General features: G+C 45.8%; 1 protein-coding gene across 2 annotated transcripts in view; it reads left to right on the forward strand.

The window, feature by feature from the left end:
- The window catches only part of AKAP13 (A-kinase anchoring protein 13), a 186,927-nt gene that overhangs the window by 67,161 nt on the left and 97,227 nt on the right, over positions 1-22,539 (forward strand). For both annotated transcript variants that reach the window (XM_081114820.1, XM_081114819.1), the window contains 2 exons: positions 5,004-5,300; positions 12,538-12,721. In XM_081114820.1, the coding sequence (XP_080970946.1) occupies positions 5,004-5,300; positions 12,538-12,721 (481 nt within the window). The remainder of the gene's footprint in view (positions 1-5,003; positions 5,301-12,537; positions 12,722-22,539) is intronic.

Raw genomic sequence — 22,539 nt, forward strand, 5'->3', positions numbered from 1 at the left:
TCTTTTCTTGACTTGCCTACAGTTGAAAGATTGTGGTACTCGGCCAGTGTGGCTCAGTGGTTGAGTGTCGACCTATGAACCAGGAGATCATGGTTTGATTCCCAGTCAGGGCACATGCCCGGGTTGTGGTCTTGATCCCCAGTAAAGGGCATACAGGAGGCAGCCGATCCATGATTCTGCGTATCATTGATGTTTCTATCTCTCTCTCCCTCTACTTGCCTCTTAGAAATCAATTAAAATATATTTTTAAAAATACTCATGTACATACAAACACAGTTTACACACCAAATTTTGGGCATCTGTCATTAAGCTACCAAAAACTTGTAGGGGTGCATACTTGTGCATATCATCTCATCTGGTAGAGTCTGGGTCTGAAGACTAAAGATTTCCTTTAACCCTCTTTAGCCACTTCAAAGGGGAGAAAAAGACACTATTTTTCTATTTTCCACCGTTGACTAATAATGCAGCCTTTCTGTGTGGAGGTGTGCAGAGTGGGTCTGGGCTTGACTGAACCAGCAAGCACTTCAGGGTTCCTTTCTGGAGAGCCAGCCGGTCAAACAAAGTCCCAGTTGTTCCATCTCCAGCAGAGAAGGCCCGGATGGGATGTGTGCCGCTTTTAGCTTAACAGGAAATGAAGTCATTCTTGGGCCATGCTGCAGCTGTTTGTTTATCTGTAGCAATATTTCGTTTCCATGGCGACGGCTGCTTCATGGAGTGATAAGAGACCCATGGAAAAGCTCTTCCACCCTCAGGAGCACACACCTCCTGACCTGCAGGCTAAAAAAAGGTTTAGGTTAGATGCTTTGAAGAGGACCGTCAGCAGTTAAATTTTGTTTCTCTCTCGTGTTTTTGTTTATTATGCATTCTTCCCCTTCCCTTAATTTTTTCAGTTCTGCCAAAGGCAACATCCAGCTCAGAAGCTTCTTTGGGCCATTTACAGAGCTCTTTGCAGACTCCTAGGGCTGTTTTCTGGAGTGTTTTCTGGAGCAGGAGCATTTAGTAACGAATAATAATAACTAACAATTTTAGGTACCTGTGTTATGTCTGGTGATAGCATACCTTTGTGCAAACGGGCTTCATGGTTGAATGACTTTTTCAGGAAAACCCAGGCTGTCTGCCATGGAGGGTGAGATTCAAAGCTAATATTTTCTGACTCTACAGCTGCTGCTTTAGGAAGGACCCCTTCCGTTTATTTCATCCAGTTAGGAACAGCCCTCTCCCACCCCATAATTGGCTTTATATTTCTATTGTAAATGAGCGGGACCTGCCTGTGGGATAACTTCAGAAGGCAGTGTCGGTCATGTTTCTTTAACAGCTTAGCTCTCTTCTTTCCCTTCGAATCCCCTGGGCGAACTTCCTTCAGAAGAAGCACAGCCAGTTTCTCAGAACTTCCCCTTTTTAAAAAGACCCGTGATTTTTATTTTCCTTCGTTACTAGAGAATTGAGTGGAAGGAAAACACCACGGAATTGGCTGGAACCTTGCTACTCTTCTCTCCATTGCAGCTTCTGTTTCACATAAAAAGAAGTTAAATGGTGATTATCGTATTGGATTGGCTATTTTGGAATTGACTATTACATTGAATTGGCTGTGCAGTGTAGATGTAGACACCTTGCATTTCTGTGTGCACGAAGGCACTCAGGAAATGAATGGCCCATGCAGAAGTCATGGCTCCAGAGCTAATTTATGGCAGCCGAGGTCTTCTGTGTGCATATGCAGTGATTTTAGTTTATTGTATTATAGACCCATATCACCTTGTTTTGAAAGTGTTGATTTTTTTCTCTAGATGCTTCATCTGAAAGGGTAGAAGGATTAAAAAATAATCTTAAGAAGCACTTGAGCCTAATAGGAAACATTAATGTGAGAGAGGCGCCCGGCCAGCCTCGTGTGGTTGGATTCCAGACGGCAGGGTGAGGCACTTTATTCTTCATCAGTAGTAACTCTTCCAGTTTACTCCGTTTAGCGAAGACTAATCCAGGAAACCGTCCGTTCTCCAGTCCTCTTTGAATCCTCAGTTTTTCTTTTGAAAAAGAAGCAGGCCTATAATCATATCAAACAAATTCCAGATTTATGGCACTGTTCGCTTAAGATGATTCATAGTTTCTCCTCTAGATCGTGAGTTCATGTCTGAAGGGGAAATACTGGGCTGACAATCAGATGGCTTCTCGTACATATCCCTTTCATGGCCTTTTCTGACATTCTACCTCCTCTAATACACAGTTTTATTTTCACTTTCTGCAAAGAGAGCTGCCAGTATTTCACCCAGCCACTTTCTAAACAAATTCTGCTAAAGCAGCGAGAGACATTACTGCCTACACCGCTGAGCGCTTGCACACGTACCTCATACCCCTCACCTTCTGTTTCTCCCCTCGTTTGTCCCCACCCATCCCAGCAACGTCAACAGTCATTTTAGCAATTCCAGGTAGATTTCTGCGCAGATACGCTGCTTCTGTACTCTCTAGTCAGGAGTCAGGTGGCATTGCTTCCCCATGGCCATTGCTGTGTGTGTGTGTGTGTGTGTGTGAGAGAGAGAGAGAGAGAGAGAGAGAGAGAGAGAGAGAGAGAGAGAGATACGAAGTTGAAGAACTGGAATATGGTCTGAACTCTCTGGGTATATCCAGAAGGTGACGTTGCAGTGCCGTAAATGCTATTAATTTTAGTGGCATTGCGACTCCCCTTCTGGTTCAAGGTTTCAGGTTTCTCCCCTTTGCACAAGTGTGGGGAAGGAGACTGGTAAGAAAGAATCAGGACCGTTCATTTTATTTTTTAACTATATTTTTATTGATTTCAGAAAGGAAGGGAGAGGGAGAGATAGAGACATCAATGATGAGAATCATCGATTTGCTGCCTCCTGCAGGCCCCCCACTGGGGATGGAGCTCACAACCTGGCCATGTGCCCTGACCTGGGATCGAACTGTGGCTCAACCACTGAGCCACACCTGCCGAGCTTATATGTTTCTTATAGAACCCATACCATTGTGACTTTGCAGTTATCTGCAGCTTGTTTGATTCCTGTTTGTGGACCGGAAACCTCTGAAGGGCGGAGACTCACCTTACTCATCTTTACCTTCTAATCACAGTTCCTGGGGCTTGGTGGCTGTCCAGCTATTGTTAGATGTTAGAACAGTTGAAAAGATATACTCACTTTCTGCCAGGGAAACACCAAGCCTCCTCCCTGACTCAGTCGACTTGTTTCTGCTGACATGGTTGTCATATGTAATTAGGCTGGCTGCCCTTCAAAGAAAGATTCAGGTGTTTTCCCCCTCATTTTATTGCATAAGTTCAAAGTACATATTGAGCTTGAATGCATACGTGGGTGTACACACATGCAAGCACACAGAGGGTCCCTTAGTTTCTTCAAACCTTCATAGAAAGAATTCAACTCCGAAGGCAGTGGGAGTATCTGGTAGAGTTGTGTGTCTATAGGGAGACTGATCTTGGAGGTTCATGAACCTGTTATTTTGGCCTAATAGTTATACTGGCTTCTCATTCCAAGTATTGGGCGCCTTTCAGGCAGGGGCAAAGCTATCATTCCTCTCCTTTGGTTATAAACAATGTGGTACAGAATTCTCGCATCATCATGTATATTAGGCCATGTCCTTTGGCGTCAGACTTGAATTTGAATAATGGGCTCTGCTTCTTAATGTGTGTAACCTTGAGGTCTCAGTTCTCTCATCCATAAGATGCGGACAACACTTGATAAATACATAGCTACCGAATTGGTTGTGTAGAGAAAATGCCTGGTATGTAGTAGGTGGTGGTTAGTAAATACTGATTACCAATCTAAAATCACACAGCAGCGAGAAACTTCTTCTGTTACAGGGTAAAGGGCTTAAGGAGGTCCCTGGGGGGAAAAGTATGTGGAAAATCACTTTTCCTGTTCTCATGGGAAACGTGGGGAAAAAATTGCTGTTTTCTCTTGCAAAGACAACCGAAAGCTTAGTTTGTTCTGTCCAGGTCTGAAACCTCTGTTCGCCTGTGCCCATAGCATGGAAAGCCAGGGTCATGGGCCACATAGAGGGTTTCACTGGGCCTCCTGCCCCGTGGAAAAGCAGTCCTTGCATGGGAATGGACTCAGGGGAGCCATGGATGTACAGGTGCCTGCGGTTAACCAGGCAAAGCAACAGCATCAGTTTCCTCTCCTTTATTTTGTTCTCATCAGAAAGATACATTTTTTAAATATATATTTTTACTAGAGGCCCAGTGCATGAAATTCATGCATGGGTAGGTTCCCTAGGCCTGGCCAGCAATCAGGGCCGATTGGGGCTTTCTGACTTCTGGCTGGGGCCTCCCTTCCCCAGCTGCTGGCAGCCGGCTGGGGCCTTCCCTCGCTCCGTGCCGCCCCCTGGTGGTCAGGGCACGTCATAGTGAGCAACTGAACTCCTAGTCTCCTGGTTGAACTCCCAAGGGGACACTTTGCATATTAGCCATAGATATTGATATAGATATAGATATGGACATAGACATATAGATTGATTTCATAGAGGAAGAGAGAGAGAGAGATAGAAACATCAGTGATATCCCTGATCAGCTGCCTCTGGCATGCCCCCTACTGGGGATCGAGCCCACACCCCAGGCACGTGCCCTTACCGGGATTTAAACCATGACCTCCTGTTTCATAGGTCGATGCTCAACCACGGAGTCATGCCTGCTGGGCGAGCTTTCATTTTTTTTTTTTAAGTTTGTTCAAATTGAACAGCCGCAGTTCGGTATATATTGAAATACTCAGGGACTGTTCAGTGCCAGACACTATGCGTTACGTATGGTGACAGCTGAGATACAGTTGTCTGCTGTTTGGTAAGGGACTACGTCATACTTGCAAACAATAGAGCTGGAAATGGAGTTTTAAGAAGTTTGGAAGATTGCTGTCAGAGTTCAGGGGAAGGAGGGGCTTCTAGGCATGGAACTTGTATATCATGTGAGAAGGACAGTGAGGCCCTGTGTGTCCTCTCAGCAGGAGGCGGCTAACACTGTACTGTCTTCCTGTTCCGTGTATTTTCTCAAGGTCACGACTGCTGTGAGACAGTGAAGGTGCTGCTATGTGCTTCCAAAGAGGGCCTCCCCGTGTTTGTGGTGGCGGAAGAAGACTTTGAGTTCGTCCAGGACGAGGCGTATGATGCGGCCCAGTTCCTGGCCACCAGCGCTGGGAACCAGCAGGCGCTGAACTTCACCCGCTTTCTTGATCGGTCAGGACCCCCGTCTACGGATGTGAATTCCCTTGATGAGAAGGTGGCCCTCGCTTTCCGACACCTGAAGCTGCCGGCGGAGTGGAATGTGTTGGGGACCAATCAGACTTTGCGTGGTAAGAACTTAAATGACCCACAAAGACACGCTGAGTTTGGAATACTTACAGGGTCTTTTGGTTTGTTTGTTTGTTTGTTTGTTTTGTTTTAATTCTCACCGGAGGATATTTTTTCCATTGATTTCCAGAGAGAGTGAAAGGGAGGGAGGAGGGGGAGAGAGAGAGAAACATCAATGAGAGAGACATATCGATTGGTTGCCTCCTGCACTGCCCCCACCAGGGCTGGGGAACTTGGCAATCGTAAGGAATCGAACCTGAGATCCTTCAGTCCATGGGCAGGCAACAACAACAACAAAGAAACCCCCACACTGATGTCCCTCTCAGTCAGATAGGGGTTTTCCCACATAGTTATTCTGTGGCAGATGCCATCTACTAGATGCCATGGTTTTATATATAAATTTCAATGAAACAGCCTAAACCTGGGGTCCAATAAATAACATCCTCTTTCCCTCCCGAGTTCAAATCCAGTTGAAAGAGTTAGCAGGTACACAGCGAGAGGTGGAAATGTTTTTCTGTTACTGATAAAGCTGGGTTGGAAGACTGACATCAGACCTCCTGCCCCAAGGATTTGCTGTCCTTTCTACTTTATCTCTCAAAGAGCTGGACAGTCACAGGACTGCCCTTCAGTGTCCACCCAGCTTTGGTGACCGTGTTATTTAGGGAGCGCAGACCCGAAGTCACCGCCTCTGCAGGTAGCAGATCCTGAGGAGGGATGCCCGGAGGAGGCTGAGCCAGGGGCACGTTCAGTTCCTGCTCCCACAGACCCATCAAATACACGCCTTCTTCCTCCCATGACCCCATGGAAGATTGGTGAGGGGTATTTGCCACCTTTGCCTCTCTCGTATTCACTGAATTTTAACAGTTAAGCCTGTGATCACCCGCAGAAATGCCGCCCCCTACCCTCAGGGGCTTACTGTGGACATGCCAAGGCAGTCCAGGTAGAACACAGGCAAGTGTAGACTCTAAAATCATATCAGGAAGAAATCACCTTTCCTGCCTTTTCCTTGCTGATACAGTGTCCAAGAACCCTCTGCAATGCCAAGACCTGGAGGTCAGAGTGTTTGCCCTTGTGCAGGGCATGAGCGCCTCGCCAGACACCTAATGTTGGGGCCAAACGCCCACAGCCCCACTGTGTCTGCGCTGGCCTGGGACTGCTTATTCCGGTTGCCATTCATGAGTCTCTGTCAAGATGGGGTGCAGTGGTTACTTGTGGAGCTTATGGTGTTTTTATGGTTTTGTTTCTTTGTTTCTTCCAAGAAGGCACGGGAGTTGGATAGTTTGTTCATGTTACCATATCAACAAGAAATCCATTTCACCCTGAGCAACATGGGTTTCAACTGCGCAGGCGTCTTGTTCGCGCGATTTCAGTCTACGGGTGGGAATCCACCTGCGCAGAAGGCTGACTTAGTTATATGCTGATTGTTGACTGCATCGGCGGTGCCCCGACCCCCTTGTTGCTCAAAGGTCAACTGTACTAGGAAAAGCACAGGTCTGAAGCTTTAGGCGTCTCAGTCCCCTCTCTGGGCCTTAGCTTCCTGTCTTTAATAGGGAACTGACCAGCTTTAATATTTTTGTGGACTTTCCGTGGACTTCTTAAGCTTCTATTGTATAATTGCTCAAGTAGTGCTAGCACAGGTTAAAGCAAATGTGAACACTTAGGAAAATGCATTAACATCACAGTAAGGTACCATTACACACCTATGAGGAAAGCTAAGGTTAACATACCAAGTGCCAGCCCTAGCCGGTTTGGCTCAGTGGATAGAGCATAGGCCTGCGGACTGAAGGGTCCATGTTCAATTCAGGTCAAGGGACATGTATCTCGGTTGCAGGCTCGATCCCTGGCCCTGGTTAGGGTATATGCGGGAGGCGACTAATTGATGTGCTTGCTCTCTCACGTCAATGTTTCTCTCGCTCTGTCCTCATCTTCCCTTCCACTCTGGGAGTGCAGAGTGATATCACCACTCTAGGAGATGGTTTGGCAGTTTCTTATAATGTCACATGTGCATTTACTGTATGACCCAGCAATTCCACTTCTGCCTATTCCTCCTAGAGAACAGAAATCTTCCATTCACTCAAAAAATCTTCACACAAATATGCCTATGGCAGGTTATTTATAATCACCAAAAACTGGAAGTAACCCAGATCTCTCTCACTCGGCGAATGTATAAACAAGCCGTGGTACATCCACACTTGAATATTGCTCAGCAATAAGAACTATTGCCATGTGCAACAACTTGGATGCATTTGAAATGCATTGTGCTAAGTAAGAAAGTCAGTGTCCAAAGGGTGTTTACTGTATGATTTCATTTATGAGAGATTCTGGAAAAGGCAAAATTATAGGCACAGAAACTCGATTGGTAGTTGCCAAGTCTAGGAGAGGGGAGCGTCTGACAGCAGAGGGGTATCTGAGGGAATTCTTTGGGTGTTGGAATGGTTCTGCATTTTGGCAGTGGTGGTTATAAGAATCCATGCATGTGTTCCAAATCATGAAACTGTACAAAAGTGAATTTTTACATACATTAAAAATAATTAAAGAACAAATGAAAATGAACAAGTTAGGGGTATACTTTGCAAGGTGAAATGCTTGGAAAGGTCTTGATATATTCCTGCCTTTGAAAGCAGGAATCTGGTTTCAAGGGCTAGATTCGAATTCTGCAGTTTTAACTGTTCAATCAGTTGTGGATTAGAATCTAGAAAGACTGAGTATTTTTTTTTTAAATATATTTTATTGATATTTTACAGAGAGGAAGGGAGAGAGATAGAGAGTTAGAAACATCGATGAGAGAGAAACATCGATCAGCTGCCTCCTGCACATCTCCCACTGGGGATATGCCCGCAACCCAGGCACATGCCCTTGGCCGGAATCGAACCCGGGACCTTTCAGTCCACAGGCCGATGCTCTATCCACTGAGCCAAACCGGTTTCGGCATGACTGAGTATTTTAAGGGCAGAGTAGCTTCAGTTGAGAGGGGCTTGCTTGCTGTCCCGGGATGAATGTAGAGGAACATTTCTGCTCACGTCGAGTTGTACCTCTAACACTTTTTAAAAGTTGTTTAAAGAAAGAAGGTACCAAGTGAGCTTGTTGCCTGGATAATGCAGGGCTCCTTGCTATTAAAGGCGAGGATATTTACTGGTATTCCAGCTTAATGCTTGTACAAAGGCGTCATGTAAGATTTGTGCTTAATCTTCATACTAATTGTTCGGATGTGGAGCTTTTACTTTTTTTTTTTCAGGTCAGTGACTCCTTTTAAAATAGCTCAGATTTCTCCTACGGAAAAAAATACATATAGGCCTGCAGAAATTTACATATAATTTCGGGATTCATTGCTGCCTTGAACCGCAGGAATGGACGCGAAATTAAGAACTTCTGGTTTAGCTTTCATATTGTAAACGGGAAAGAACTTAGGCAGTGGAGTCAGTTTGTTTACCTCCTGGCTTCCCTGCAAGGGTTTGTGCAGAATGCTAATCTGTTTCTCAGTTTCTTCACGTATAAAGTGGAGGAAATAATTTGGATCATGTGTGCTAGTGAGCAGAGCTGTGCGTTTTGAACATACCAGGGCCAATATGCAGTAGCCTTTTAGAGACAAATTTGAGCTCTGATGAGGGAAAGGAACATGTCTTATGAAAGGAAAGAACAGCATAATGAGACTGTTTCTGTTTTGCTTTAACTTATTTCTAAAGTTAATCCTCACTTTAAACATGAGCAAGAGGGGGCTTGTCCATTTGAATTCTTCTAAGTGTTCTTTAATCTCTAGTTGCCTAAAGCAGCCTCTACACTGTTCTTTTAGCCTTAGTTCTCCCTTAAATGCCAGTGAGCATTCATCTGGGGGGACGGTGGATGGTGGGGTAAGGGTGCCTTCTCTGTGAGTTACCAAGTATCAGTTGTTTTAGCTTTTTTTTTTTAATTACATGTATGTAAGTAGTTAGTTAATCTCACCCAAGGATATTTTTTATTGATTCTTAGAGTGAAAGGGAGGGGAAGAGACAAAAAGAGAAACATCAATGTGAGAGAGAGACAGCGATTGGTTGCCTCCTGCATGAGCCCCGATTGGGGTCAGGGATGGAGCCTGCAACCCAGGTACATGCCCTTGACTGGAATTCAACCCAGGACCCTTCAGTCTCAGGCCGATGCTCCATCCACTGAGCTAAATCTGCTAGGGCTTTTCTTTTCTTTTTTTAGAGTATGTTTTTATTGATTTCAGAAGGGAAGAGAGAGGGAGAGAAATAAAAACAAATGATGAGAGAGAATCATTGATTGGTTGCCCCTGCACGCCCCCTACTGGGGATGGAGGCCACAACCCGGGCATCTACCCTAACCTCGAATTGAACCAGTGACCTGTTGGTTCCTGGGTCAATGCTCAACTGCTGAGCCACACCGACTGGGCTAGTTGTTTTAGCTTTTTAATACCTCGGTGGTGAGTGAAAATGATGGATTAAGATGCTTTTTCCCTGGAAAGAACCCGGAACAGTAGCAGTCAGCATACCTCTCAGGTCGGAGGGTGGGCCTATTGAAGAGGAAGGAGGAGAAACACGCTGGGGACACCTCATTCTTAGTCAGTCGTGGTACTGTGGGACTAGGTGAACAGGAAAGCTCATCGTCACGGGAGGTGGGCATCCTCCCACACAGAGAAATTTGGGTGGAGAGGAGGAGGAGACAGGCTGAAGAAAGACTTTGCTGAAAACAGCCTGTGCGTTCTCAGTTCTGTGTGTCTGATGTTGGTTAATAGAATCTCAACCATAATCATTTGCTGCCTGTTTCAAACTTGTTCCATAGGTTTTCATGGAAATTTTTCCTTAGCTGTACTCGCTAGTATTTATGTGTTTTTCAGCTGTCATAGCTACTACGAAAGAAAATAATGAAATATGAAAAGACTGCTGAGGGATTTTTCTCTTCACAGAGGATTACTACTGTCTTGACGCCCAAGACAAGCAGTTTCTAGTGATGGCAGGACCTCAGCTCTGCCAGGCTTTGTTGCCTGTCAAACCTTGATTCGGTCGCAAGATTACAAGTGTCATTTTTCCAAGAGCCCACATCTCACACCAGCCTTTTGTTCTCCTTCCCCATGGGGTGTAGACTTCCTGCGTCATACGAGCTTCAGGTGTATGTGAGTTCAGAATAGTGGAAAGAATGTGGATATTGGCGTCTCATAGATAGAGGTTCGGAAGCTACGGTACCCGGGCCTCTGGGTGGCTCGATGGGGTGAGAAAAGTGCACACAGGCTTTGATTGCTATGTTGTTCACAGAACCTGCAGCGCTTTGCTTAGTTAGAAAATCTGGCAGTTTGAAGAAGATGCAGCCACCTAGCATTTCATAGCTGAATTGCTCTCCGGGCACATCAGCTTTTTCTCTGCACATCTGGGCACGTATGGACGGGAGGTGCTTCCAGCATCTGAGTAGATAGCGAGGGGGACCCAGGCATTTCCGATACCTGCTCTGTGGGTAAGAGCTGGGGCAACACAGGGATTTTTCCCGTTGATGGTTAACCAGGAAAACCAACCAGCCAGCATATGGCCTACAGAAGAACATTACAGCATAAAGGAAATGGGAACATATCATGAGTGTTCATGGAAGGCTCTCTGAGTATAATTTTCTTTAAGAAACCAAAGAAAAATTGAGAAGAGATTTTCCATTTGTCCTTTAAAAGATCGAAGAAGGCAGGCTTCTAATGAAATTAGAGAAGGAAGCAGCAAGGAGAAAAATAGGCTTAATGAGCGTGTCAGTCAGCTTTCAGCCAGAGAATCAGAAGCATTAGGGGGAACAAGTCTGTATTAAGATTTATTGCAGGAAGCACAGCCGGTATAGCTCAGAGGTTGAACATCGACCTAGGAACCAGGAGGTCACAGTTTGATTCCTGGTCAGGGCACATGCCCGGGTTTTGGGCTCGATCCCCAGTAGGGGGCGTGCGGGAGGCAGCTGATCCATGATTGTCTCTCCCTCTTCCTTCCTCTCGGAGATAAAAATATATTTAAAAAAATGTATTATCAGGAATAGCTTGCATGATTGTGGGGGCTCACTAAGCAAGCCCCAAATTTGTCGAGCAAGAATAGAAGGTCACGGGCAGACAAGCTCAGACTCACCGGCGTGAGCCAGAGTGTGGTCCTCAGACAGTGGGAAGGGGAGACGGAGCAGGACGGAGCTCTGGAGCATATAGGCACGCCAGCTCCCAGACACCGGCTCCCACAGGCGGGTTTTCTCTCCCGGGGAAACAGCCCTGCCTTCGAAGCCTTCCAACTGCCTCAGGCCCGCCGGCTTATCCGGGATATCTTCCTTATTAAATGAACTGATTAGGGGCTTTAATTACATCTGCAGAGAAGCCATCACAATGAGGGCAAAGACAGACAGGGAGTTGGCTGACATGATGCGAGGACATCCAGCATCCCATGGCATAATTCAATTCAGACGGGGACAAAGGACCCCATTGACATCATAGGAAATGCAGTTAGTGGTCTGAAAACACAGTTGAGTAACTCTCAGAAGAGAGGAAAAATACAAAGGAACATCAGAGGAAAAATATATAGGTACAGAGAGGAAAGAACAGAGATTAATCCTAAATTGTAGGTTTAAACTAGCGTTTAAACGGATGCAAAAGGAACAAAATCAATAACTCTTCCTGCTGGATCCCCACGTTGTGACCTACATCCACTTTTTAAAGGATATGTATATTTTTATTGATTTCAGAGAGGAAGGGAGAGGGGGAGAGAGAGAGAAAAATATCAATGATGACAGAGAATCATGGATCGGCTGCCTCCTGCACGCCCCTACTGGGGATGGAGCCCACAGCCCGGGCATGTGCCTGACCTGGAATCGAACCATGACCTCCTGCTTCATAGGTGGACTCTGAACCACTGAGCCACACCTGCTGGGCCACCCACTTTTTTTTGGTAAGGAAAAGAATATACTGAACCACGGAGCCACCCTTATAAATTAGCTCATATATCAGTTCATAGAACAGGTGTATTAAATTGGAATGTAGAAAAGGCTTGATCCTCATGTGGAACTGTCGCCTATTGGAGATTTTGCTCCTCATTGTTTTTTTCTAACGTTATTTTGTTTTCCCTTGAGAGCTGTCTTTCCTCGGCCACTACAGAATCGTTCATGTTGTACGTTGTGGCCTTAACTTTAGGATCTTAGGTACTTGGAGGTCGTGGTGTTCACCTACCTTGCCTTTTTGTTGGTTTGCTTTTTTTGTTTTTCATCTTCTCCCCTCGCTTCTCCACATCTTCTCCCCCTCTGCAGATGGCGGCCCCCGGGAGACATTGATGCATTTTGCCGTGCGGCTGGGCCTGCTGAGGCTGACGTGGTTCCTGTTGCAGAAGCCAGGTGGCCGAGGAGCGCTCAGCATCCACAACCAGGAAGGAGCGACACCTGCCAGCTTGGCCTTGCAGCGGGGTTATCACAAGTTGCACAAGCTCCTGACCGAGTAAGTGCTCGTTCTCCCTCCCCTTCCCTCCCCACCGACCCCACCCCTGACTCATGATTGTACCACCCACTTGGCATCTCGGTGTGTTTGCTCCGTGCCTTGCCTTCTGCTGGAGGCTTTGTCAGCCTGCTCCTGCCTCACTGTGAGAGTGACACACGTAAGTCACACCACCGTTTCTCTCCCCTTTGCCTCCTGCCTGCACTGCTCTCGCCTTTTGTTGTCTTGTCTGTGGGGGTAGCATTCTATTGCCAGGTGTCTAGTCGATCCCTGTTTAGTACAGGAGGAAGGAGTTTCCCTGTGCCATACCTTTTTTGTGGTATGTCTTCAACACTTGTAAGATTTCATTAGAAGTGAATACTTTACTATAACTGCATGCGGGAAATATACTGAACCATGGAGGTTAGGTTTGAATGTAATTTCTGTGAATAAAATCAGAGCAATCGTCTATTCGTATGAATAGCAGTAAAAAGCAACCGAGTTGTCTTGGAAATCGCTGTAGAATAGCGTGTGTGTGTGTGTGTGTGTGGATTCGGTTGTCATACAGTCTGACTCTTCAGAGAGTTTTCTGAAGAAAGGCTATTGGTTAAAATACTCGAATTTTTTTTCTTTTGTAAATAGAAAAATAAATGCATTATAGCAGGCACCATTTTCCCATTGGAATATTTATAAAACGCAGAAATTTCAAGTACAGTTTTTATTGAATATATTTTTATTGTGTTATGATCATTGTCATCTTTCTGCTCCGTAACTGAAGAATGAACCTTGGATCCCTGGTCTTTAGCAATTGAGGGATCCTTGTAAATTGTCAGTATTCCCTAATTCTCAGATGTTTTGCTCACGGCAAACTTCATTTAGTTGCAGTTCATAGTTGACTACTTTTAAATATATAGTTTATTGATTTTTTTACAGAGAGGAAGGGAGAGGGATAGAGTCAGAAACATCGATGAGAGAGAAACATTGATCAGCTGCCCCCTGCACACTCCCCACTGGGTATGTGCCCGCAACCGAGGCACATGCCCTTGACCGGAATCGAACCCGGGACCCTTGAGTCCGCAGGCCGACGCTCTATCCACTGAGCCAAACTGGTTAGGGCCATAGTTGACTACTTTTAGCTGTGAGTGTGAGACAGGGTACAATGGCCCAGAAGAGATCTCTGAATATAATGCTACTTACTGTCATATCAACAGCTGTTGTGCTTGTTTCTGCTTTAGGTGCTACGCTTATAGCTTTCCCAGTCGAGCCAGACAGAAGGTTCTTTGCAGGAAGCTTTGTAATGGGTGCCGCAGATACAGTGACGGTAGGAGGGGCGCCCTTCATCTCAAATGAGCGGTGGATACTTGAGCTCCCCTACGACAGTATTCCAGAAGCGATAGGCTCCATTCCTCCGTATTTCCCATCTGGCCAGTGATTGGATTCCCTCTGCTCTTGCCTCATGGCCGCTGAAAGACAGGCCTCCTTCCAGTAGTTGAACCCTGAAACCAGTGACTTAGTATAACTATTAAGCGATTCCAATGCAGTTCCCCTAACTGTGATCTCAGGGCCCTGAGTTTTTGCTGGGAAGCAGGGTTGGTTAAGGATTGCCATCCAAATGGGGAAATGAAGCGATTACAACAGCTGCATTATATGCTGGTGAGGGTGTCACAAGACCTATTGCAGCACAGCTTAAAGGAAACTAGAGTGTGTGTTCTTGGAGAAGAGGTCTGGCTTGCTTCATGGTGCCTCCCCTGTTACTGTGTGAAGACCACTCATCCCACAATAAGAAAGGGAAAGAAAGGGGAAGCCAGATTTGGAAACCTGCACAGAGGCCCGCATGAGGAGAGCGTGAGCGCGGTGCTGCAGGTCCGGCCCCGACCTGGGATTCTGCTGGCTCTTCCTCTAGGTTGCGGTTCTGTCACCTAGAAAAAGTGCTGGGTCATAATTAGCCATTTAAAAAGCTTGTGGGGTGATTTTTACTCAATCCCCCAGTCTTACTGTGGTATTAGTAGACTCTGCTAGAATTTCAAGGAAGAGTGGGTTGCTTTGAGAAATAAATGAAAGAATGCTTGGAGAGCCCTAGCCAGTTTGGCTCAGTGGATAGAGTGTTGGCCCACAGACTGAGGGGCCCCAGGTTCGATTCCGGTCAAGGGTACGTACCTCAGTTGCAGGCTCAATTCCTGGCCCTGGTCAGGGTGCGTGCGGGAGGCAACCAATTGATGTGTCTCTCTTACATTGACGTTTCTCTCTCTGTCTCTCCCCCTCCTTTCCACTCTCTCTAAAAATCAATGGAAAAATATCCTCGAGTGAGGATTAACAACAACAAAAGAATGCATGGAGAGTGCATAGCAGAGTGACTGACAAATATTCTCTCTTATTGCCCTTTTCTTAATTTTCCTCCTTTTCTTCTAGGTCTGTATCAGTTTTTCATCCATTAAGGAAATTTTTCCAAAATCTTGAAATATTTCCAGGCAGCATTTGGATGTCCCTACTTGATAAGAGTTTGAAATTATTCCCAAGTGTAATAGATATCACTTTAAAAGAATTAGTTTGGCTCTCTGACACAGGCTCTGATGTCTCGATGACTCTGGGTTGATGGCACAGGGAACTCTAGGTCGTTAAGGAATCATTTGCAATGTGGCCACCATTACGAAAGGAATCTTTCTCGTAAGGATTTTAACTGTGGAGTATTGACATGAAAATGGCGAGATACTTCATTTGTCCAAAGAGCGAGTGCCAAAATGTTTTGTCCTCATAACCATCTCATTTTCAGTATCAGTTCAACAACTCTTTATTTATCGAATGCCTGCAGTGCATTGTTGATATGTTATAGCTAATTTCATTTCACCCTTATGACACCCTTTCTCATGTAGGCATTATATGTATTTTACTGATGAAATATGAAGGCTCAGAGAACTAACGTGACGAGCTCAATGCTTTATAGAAAAGTGGTCAAGCTGCTGTAACATGCACATCTGTGGAATTCTGAGGCCCGTATTATTCCCTCTACAGAAATATGACAGACGCAGGAAGAGGCCAATGGGATAGAGTATCGTGATGAGGAAAAGGCTCTAAGTTTTCCGTTCGGGCTTAGCCTCTCCTTGCCTGAGGGGAACAGGAGTCTCAGTACCATAATTTGACGTTTCTATTACCCATCAGATGGGTTTAAACGTATTGTTGGTTACATTTAGCCAGTCTTTTTGTATTTCATTCCTGTGACAATTTAATGAGTGAGTAGGGTAGGTATTACCCCCGTTTTGTAATTGAGGAAACGGAGGCCAGAGACATGAAGTGAGTTCCCACAGTCCTAAGGCTACAAGTAACAGAACCAGGCCCAGGATCCCAGGCCAGTGGTCTGCCCAGCTTGGGATGACACGTGTGCACAGAGCGCAGACCCAGCCTGGCAGAGCCTAGGCCGTGAGTCATGGGCTCCTGTGGTGGGCGATGCTGGCCCCTCTCAGAGAGTTAGTGTCTCTCGTTTCTCAGGTCCTTCTTTGGACACATTTGCACTTGAAACCTGGGTTCAGGTCAGAGGGTAGAGCAGCTACTCAAGTGTACGTATTTCACAATGGAGCCGGGTGCAGTTGAGCAAGATGTTCTGTTAACAGGGCTTGCCTCCTTATGGTCCCTGCAAGGACTCGACAAGTGGGTCCTTCATAGCCCATCAGGTGCATGGCCAGTTTGGAGCCTTTGCTTTTCCTCAGGGGAGGAAAGAATGAAGTAAATGTACAAATGTACCTTCCACATAATAGCCAGGGTTTTTAAAATATGCTTTACATTCATCTAGCCTGACTCACACCCATCTGTCCATCTGTCCATTCGTTCACTTATCCATGTATTCATCCATCCATCTTCCTGCCCTCCTTTCTCACCATATGATCGGGTCTCTGTCTCTTGGTAAAGATACGGTGCTGGAGCTGGGTGGAAACTAGAAAGTGGGGGAAGGGCAGTGGCATTTATTAGATAGTGAGTATCTGCTACATTGGTGCTTTACAAATTCTCATTAAAATTTCTCAGCAGACATCTAAAGTGTGGTCAGATTGGTACAGTCGGTACTGTACTCCACAGATGAGGAGAGAGACCCAGAGAGGCTACATACCTTGCCCAAGGCTATGTAGGCAACAGTTGCCATGATTCACAAGCCTGTTCTTTTTAAGGTTTATTGATAGGATTTTATGAGCAGTCGTGTTTGGTGACATTGTCAGTCTTTTAACCAAACTGATGCTGCTGATTCATAGATCTGGTTTTCAATGACTTTTTTGGTAAATTTTCCACTGAAGCATTTTAAGAATTTTGATATTTCCTAGTTTCTTTGTGTTTCTTTGTGTGTGTGTGTGTGTGTGTGTGTGTGTGTGTTTTCAAATAATAATTTCAGGATTTCTCTAAAGGCACTTTCTGAGGATAACCCTTGTATTTAGTAACAGGAGCACCAGTTGCCATCTGTATTTCTGCTTGGCATTTTGCATAAATTCTCATATATTTTATCCTCTCTCCAACCCCTAGGGCAGTGATGGTGAACCTTTTGAGCTCGGCGTGTCAGCATTTTGAAAAACCCTAACTTAACTCTGGTGCCGTGTCACATATAGAAATTTTTTGATATTTGCAACCATAGTAAAACAAAGACTTATATCTTTGATATTTATTTTATATATTTAAATGCCACTTAACAAAGAAAAATCAACCAAAAAAAATGAGTTCGCGTGTCACCTCTGACACGCTTGTCATAGGTTCGCCATCACTGCCCTAGGGGGTGGGCATTTTATCCGCACTTCACCAGATGACTGCCGTAGCTGGCAAATAATGGAGCAGGAATTGGAACGAGGCTGTAACTCCCCATGGACTTTGTCACACTGTCTGGACCAGCCGTGGGCAAACTACGGCCCGCGGGCCGGATCTGGCCCGTTTGAAGTGAATAAAACTAAAAAAAAAAAAAAAAAAGACCGTACGCTTTTATGTAATGATGTTTACTTTGAATTGATATTAGTTCACACAAACACTCCATCCATGCTTTTGTTCCGGCCCCCCGGTCCAGTTTAAGAACCCATTGTGGCCCTCGAGTCAAAAAGTTTGCCCACCCCTGGTCTGGACTCTCTGAGAACATGGTTGGTGTGGGAAGTGGGCTGCAGCAACAAAGCCGCAGGCAAATGGCCCAGCCTATGAATGTTTCAGCCTCAGAGGTTTTCTTCAAAGAGCTGTGAGGTTATACATCTTAGCCAATGAGAACACATTCTCCATGGCAACAGCGTGTGGTTTTGAAAATATTTCTGACTTCGCAATAGACCTTAGTGGAAGAAAACATGAACCTGTGATAGGACTTGACATTTGCATGTGAGCAAATGAAGGATCATTTGGCACCTTCCATCCTCTGAAAAGCACAAACCTTTAGGAACCATCACACCTTGGTTGTTGTTCAATTTTGAAGTTTCCTTGAAGTCATACAGGTGACTTGAAAATTTTACCTGTATTTATTATTATTATTATTATTTTTTAAATATATTTTATTGATATTTTACAGAGAGGAAGGGAGAGGAATAGAGAGTCAGAAACATCGATGAGAGAGAAACATCGATCAGCTGCCTCCTGCACACTCCCCACTGGGGATGTGCCCGCAACCCAGGTACATGCCCTTGACCGGAATCGAACCCGGGACCCTTGAGTCCGCAGGCCGACGCTCTATCCACTGAGCCAAACCGGTCAGGGCTGTATTTATTATTAAGAGGAGTGAAAATTACTCTTTTTTAAAAAATTTAAAATCTTTATTGTTTAAAGTATTATATAAGTCTCCTCCCCCCCCCCCCCCCCCATTGGCCATTCCCCGGCCACCCCCACCCTCCAAAATTATTCTTTTTAAAAATAAGAAAAGTCAGTGGAAAAAATATCCTTGCGTGAGGATTAACAACAACAGAAGATTAAAGGGGAGTATGCTTGAAGTTCTTAGGAACATAGCATGTCCCTTTATTTGGAGACCTAGGAAGGAACATTCATTGGCAAGGTGACCCCCACCTGTGAATGAATGCGGCATGGCTGCTCCACCATCAGTTTCTGACATACTTTTGCCAGGTCAGTGCCACCCCACAGCTGTAATGCTGTCCCTTGGAACACTAGGGAATTAAAGGCCCATTTCCCCCTCAGATTTTCGGGAGTAAATGGTTTAGGATGACACCTGTGTAGTTGCCTGACAGCTACCTCCCAGACTCCTGTGCCTTTTTTATTTTTAATGTCTCATACTCAGAAACTTCCTTCTTTTCTGTTCATTCGAACTACAGCAGCCAATACCATGTAGGCAGTTTGTTGAGCACTTTGGGAGGGCCAAGCACTAGGCCAACCCTTTACATGCATTTGATCTTACAATAAACTTGGTATTCTCACTTTACAGATGAGGGCATTGAACTTCAGAGAAATGAAAGTAACTGCCCCCCCCCCCGCCCCCCAAAAAAGGGGGAAGAGAGAAACCATCAGTGCTAAAATTTCTAGTGAATTTGCATATGCATGAATCCACAACTAGCCTAGCAGCGAGTTCCCCACAACCACCTAAGATCCTGAGCAGCCTCCTGTTCATTTTGGGGTGTCACTGATTCCCTCTCCTCCTCCCCCCTCCCAATTTAGCTTCTCCTGCTCCATGCCAGTTTCGTTGTGGTGGAGTTGGTAGGACTCCTTGAGGGTTGGCACTGTGATGGTGAGGTGGTTTCGTGAAAGATACTGCCGTGGCCGCAAATGAGGAAGTAGGTGCTGCGCTTCCTGTCAGAAGGAGACAGCAAACACGCCTTTGGGCAGGGCCGACCTGGCCGCGGCTCTCCACCCTTAAAGCTGCAGTATGCGGCACGGACCCAAGTAGAATGGGCTTGCGATACTCGTGGTGTGTGGGCAGCCACAAGTGAGTACAGACTGACACCTTGTTGATCTGCGTCGTCTATTCTCTGCCATTCGATCTGACTCTGTTGTTGTACCTCAGCAGGTGTATCTTTGAACTTCTCCCCTGAATGACTAATGCTGTTAGTACTAGAAAACATGTGTGGGTTTTTTTCTGCTCTTGGTTTGACAGGGTTTTACAGTATGTTAACATCAAATTTGAACTTTCTTGTGAGGTCCACCATGCTGAACAAGGTAAGAAGCAGAGGCTGGTTGGCTGTTGATGGTTGCACAGCAGCTAGGACACTGGGAAGTTAGTTGGCGTTCACTCTGGGCTTATTGAATGTTATTGTACCACTTACATAAATCTTCACTTTCGGAACCAGGTGTGGATGTTCGGTTTGGATGCTGTAACCCCAGTGTCTGAGGAGTGGCCTCTTAACTGTGGTTTTCTACAGTTGAAAACTTGCTCTGCATCCTGTAAAATTTATGATAACAAAACCTAATTCACATACCTGATGAGCTTCTCATACATATTATGTCAGACTTGCAGTTTATATTATTTGAATGTGGTCAGAGTTTGAAACTATTATAGTCTAGGTGTCACTGTGGAAGTGGAAAGGCTGGGTACAAATTCTGGCCTTTCATGCACTAGCTTTATGTTTTAATAATGGCTACGTAATAGTCTGTAAATCTGTTCTTTAATTTAACAAACTGCCCTCTCATTACTGACTTGGCTAGGTTGCTTCTAACTTTCAATGCTATTATACTTAAAGTTGCAGTGAATATTCTTATACACAGAGCTCTGCCAGGTTTTATTAGTGGGCCCAGGAAAGGTGTACACAGTACGGAACACAGCAGAAAAGGTACTGGCTTCAGTGTTACCTCAGCGAGGTCTTCCCTGACCCGCCTTATTTAAAATCACAACCCTCAGACCTGCTGTATTTTTCACGTGGCTCTTGCTGTCTTCCAGAATCCTAGGTGTTTAATTTACCTGAATGCTCTTGTTCCCCTTGCTACGGGCATAAGCTCCCGCAGGACACGGGTTTTGGTTTATTTCACCAGCACCTAGAATGGTGCCTGGCATGTGAGTACCTGCTGAATGCGGGGGTCTACCCAGACCTGCCGACAAGATCGGTTGGAGGAGTGTCGGAGTTCATGGAAGAATCACAGTGGGAGAAGAATTGCAATGAATAGTCTTTGGTCTCTAGACGTGCTAGGAAGCAAGAAAAGGCCACAGGGACAGTGAACTGGGAGCCTGGAGGGTCAGCTCTTGGAAGTAATTATAGCAACAGAAGCACATTCCTCTGGCAGGAGAGCATGGGAGAGGTAGATGGTCAATAGGTGGTTGTTGCAGAAGGGAATTTCCCAAGGTTTACGTATTAGTGGCAGGGTTAGTAGGGAACTAATTTTGCTGGGAAGGGACTCTATCACTTTTTGTTTCTGCCTTAACAAAGAGCCTCCTGAGTGGTGGTAAGTAGAGCAAGTTATGCCATCAAAGGCTTTTTTCTTACTGGAGATCTAGCGACCCAGTGCACAAATTCGTGCACAGGTGGGGTCCCTCCACCTGGCCTGCCATCGGGGCCAGCCAGCTGGGGGGAGGGACCGTGGGAGGTTGGCCGGCCGTAGGAGGTTTGCTGTGGGAGTGCACTGACCATCAGGGGGCAGCTCCTGTGTTGAGCATCTGCCCCCTGGTGGTCAGTGCGCATCATAGCAACCGGTTGTTTGGTCGCTTAGGCTTTTATATCTATAGATGTCTCTGCGCTAATCTCAGTAAGCAGATAATGCCAGTAAAGTCTGTCAGACAATTAAACAGAGTTAGTGACATTATCAAACCAAGCTTCCAAGTTAAATTTACAACCCAGCCTGAGTGGCTCAGTGGTTGAGTGTTGACCCAGGAACCAAGAGGTCACCAGTTTGATTCTTTGGTCACGGCACATGCCCGGATTGCTGGCTTGATCCCCACTAGGGGAGGTGTAGGAGGCAGCCGATTGATGATGTTTCGTGCTTTGAGGTCTAGCTGAGAAATGCTTTTCCATATCTCCGTACCTTTGTCGGCTTTATTTGTACAGGAGGTAGGTATATTTGAATGATACGAGTTGAGCAAAGCTCTGTTTTTTAATAAAAAAATTTTGAACTCGAAATTCGTATAACCAAGGTTTCATTCAAAATAGGATTTGATCACAATATTGACAAGGAGAACATGATATACGGCATTGTAGTAGTTTTCTCTATGTGGACGACTTAAGAATTTTGAATGTGCTTCCTCCGCCTACCATTAACAACAGTCGGCGTGCCCTTGCATTGCATGGGTGGGGTGATAGGCTCTTCCATACCCCATATAACCGTCTATGGTGTAGCCAGTTTTAAGAGAAATGTTTAACAAGCCTGGCTTCTGTTGAAAACCAGGCTGGAGTCATCCTCCTTACATTTCCTCATTATTGGGTTGTTAGCATAACATTAACTATTTTAAGAACCCAGATTTCTTTTTATTTTGATCAAAATGACATCCTTAGGGAGGAATCCTGTAGTTTTTATTTAACCCATTTGTGGCCTCATGAGGAGGATGGAACAATTAGTGATATCCCGAATCACTGGGGAACTGTCCAAACCAGATTTCTCCTGCAGAGCCTCAAAGAGCAGTCAGGGCCTGGCCAGCGTGGCTCAGTAGTTGAGTGCTGACCTATGAACCAGAAGGTCACGGTTCAATTCCCGGTCAGGGCACAGGCCCGGGTTGCGGGCTCGATCCCCAGTGTGGGGCGTGCAGGAGGCAGCCGATCCATGATTCTCTCTCATCATTGATGTTTCTCTCTCTCTCTCCCTCCCTCCCTCTCCCTCTCCCTCTCCCTCCCTCCCTCTCCCTCTCCCTCCCTCCCTCTCCCTCCCTCCCTCTCCCTCCCTCCCTCTCCCCTCTCCCTCTCCCCTCTTCCTCTCCCCTCTCCCTCTCCCTCTCCCTCTCCCTCCCCCTCCCCCTCTCCCTCTCCCTCTCCCTCTCC

The sequence above is a fragment of the Myotis nattereri genome, assembly GCF_964212035.1.
Source record: "Myotis nattereri genome assembly, chromosome: 21".
Taxonomy (NCBI): Eukaryota; Metazoa; Chordata; class Mammalia; order Chiroptera; family Vespertilionidae; genus Myotis; species Myotis nattereri.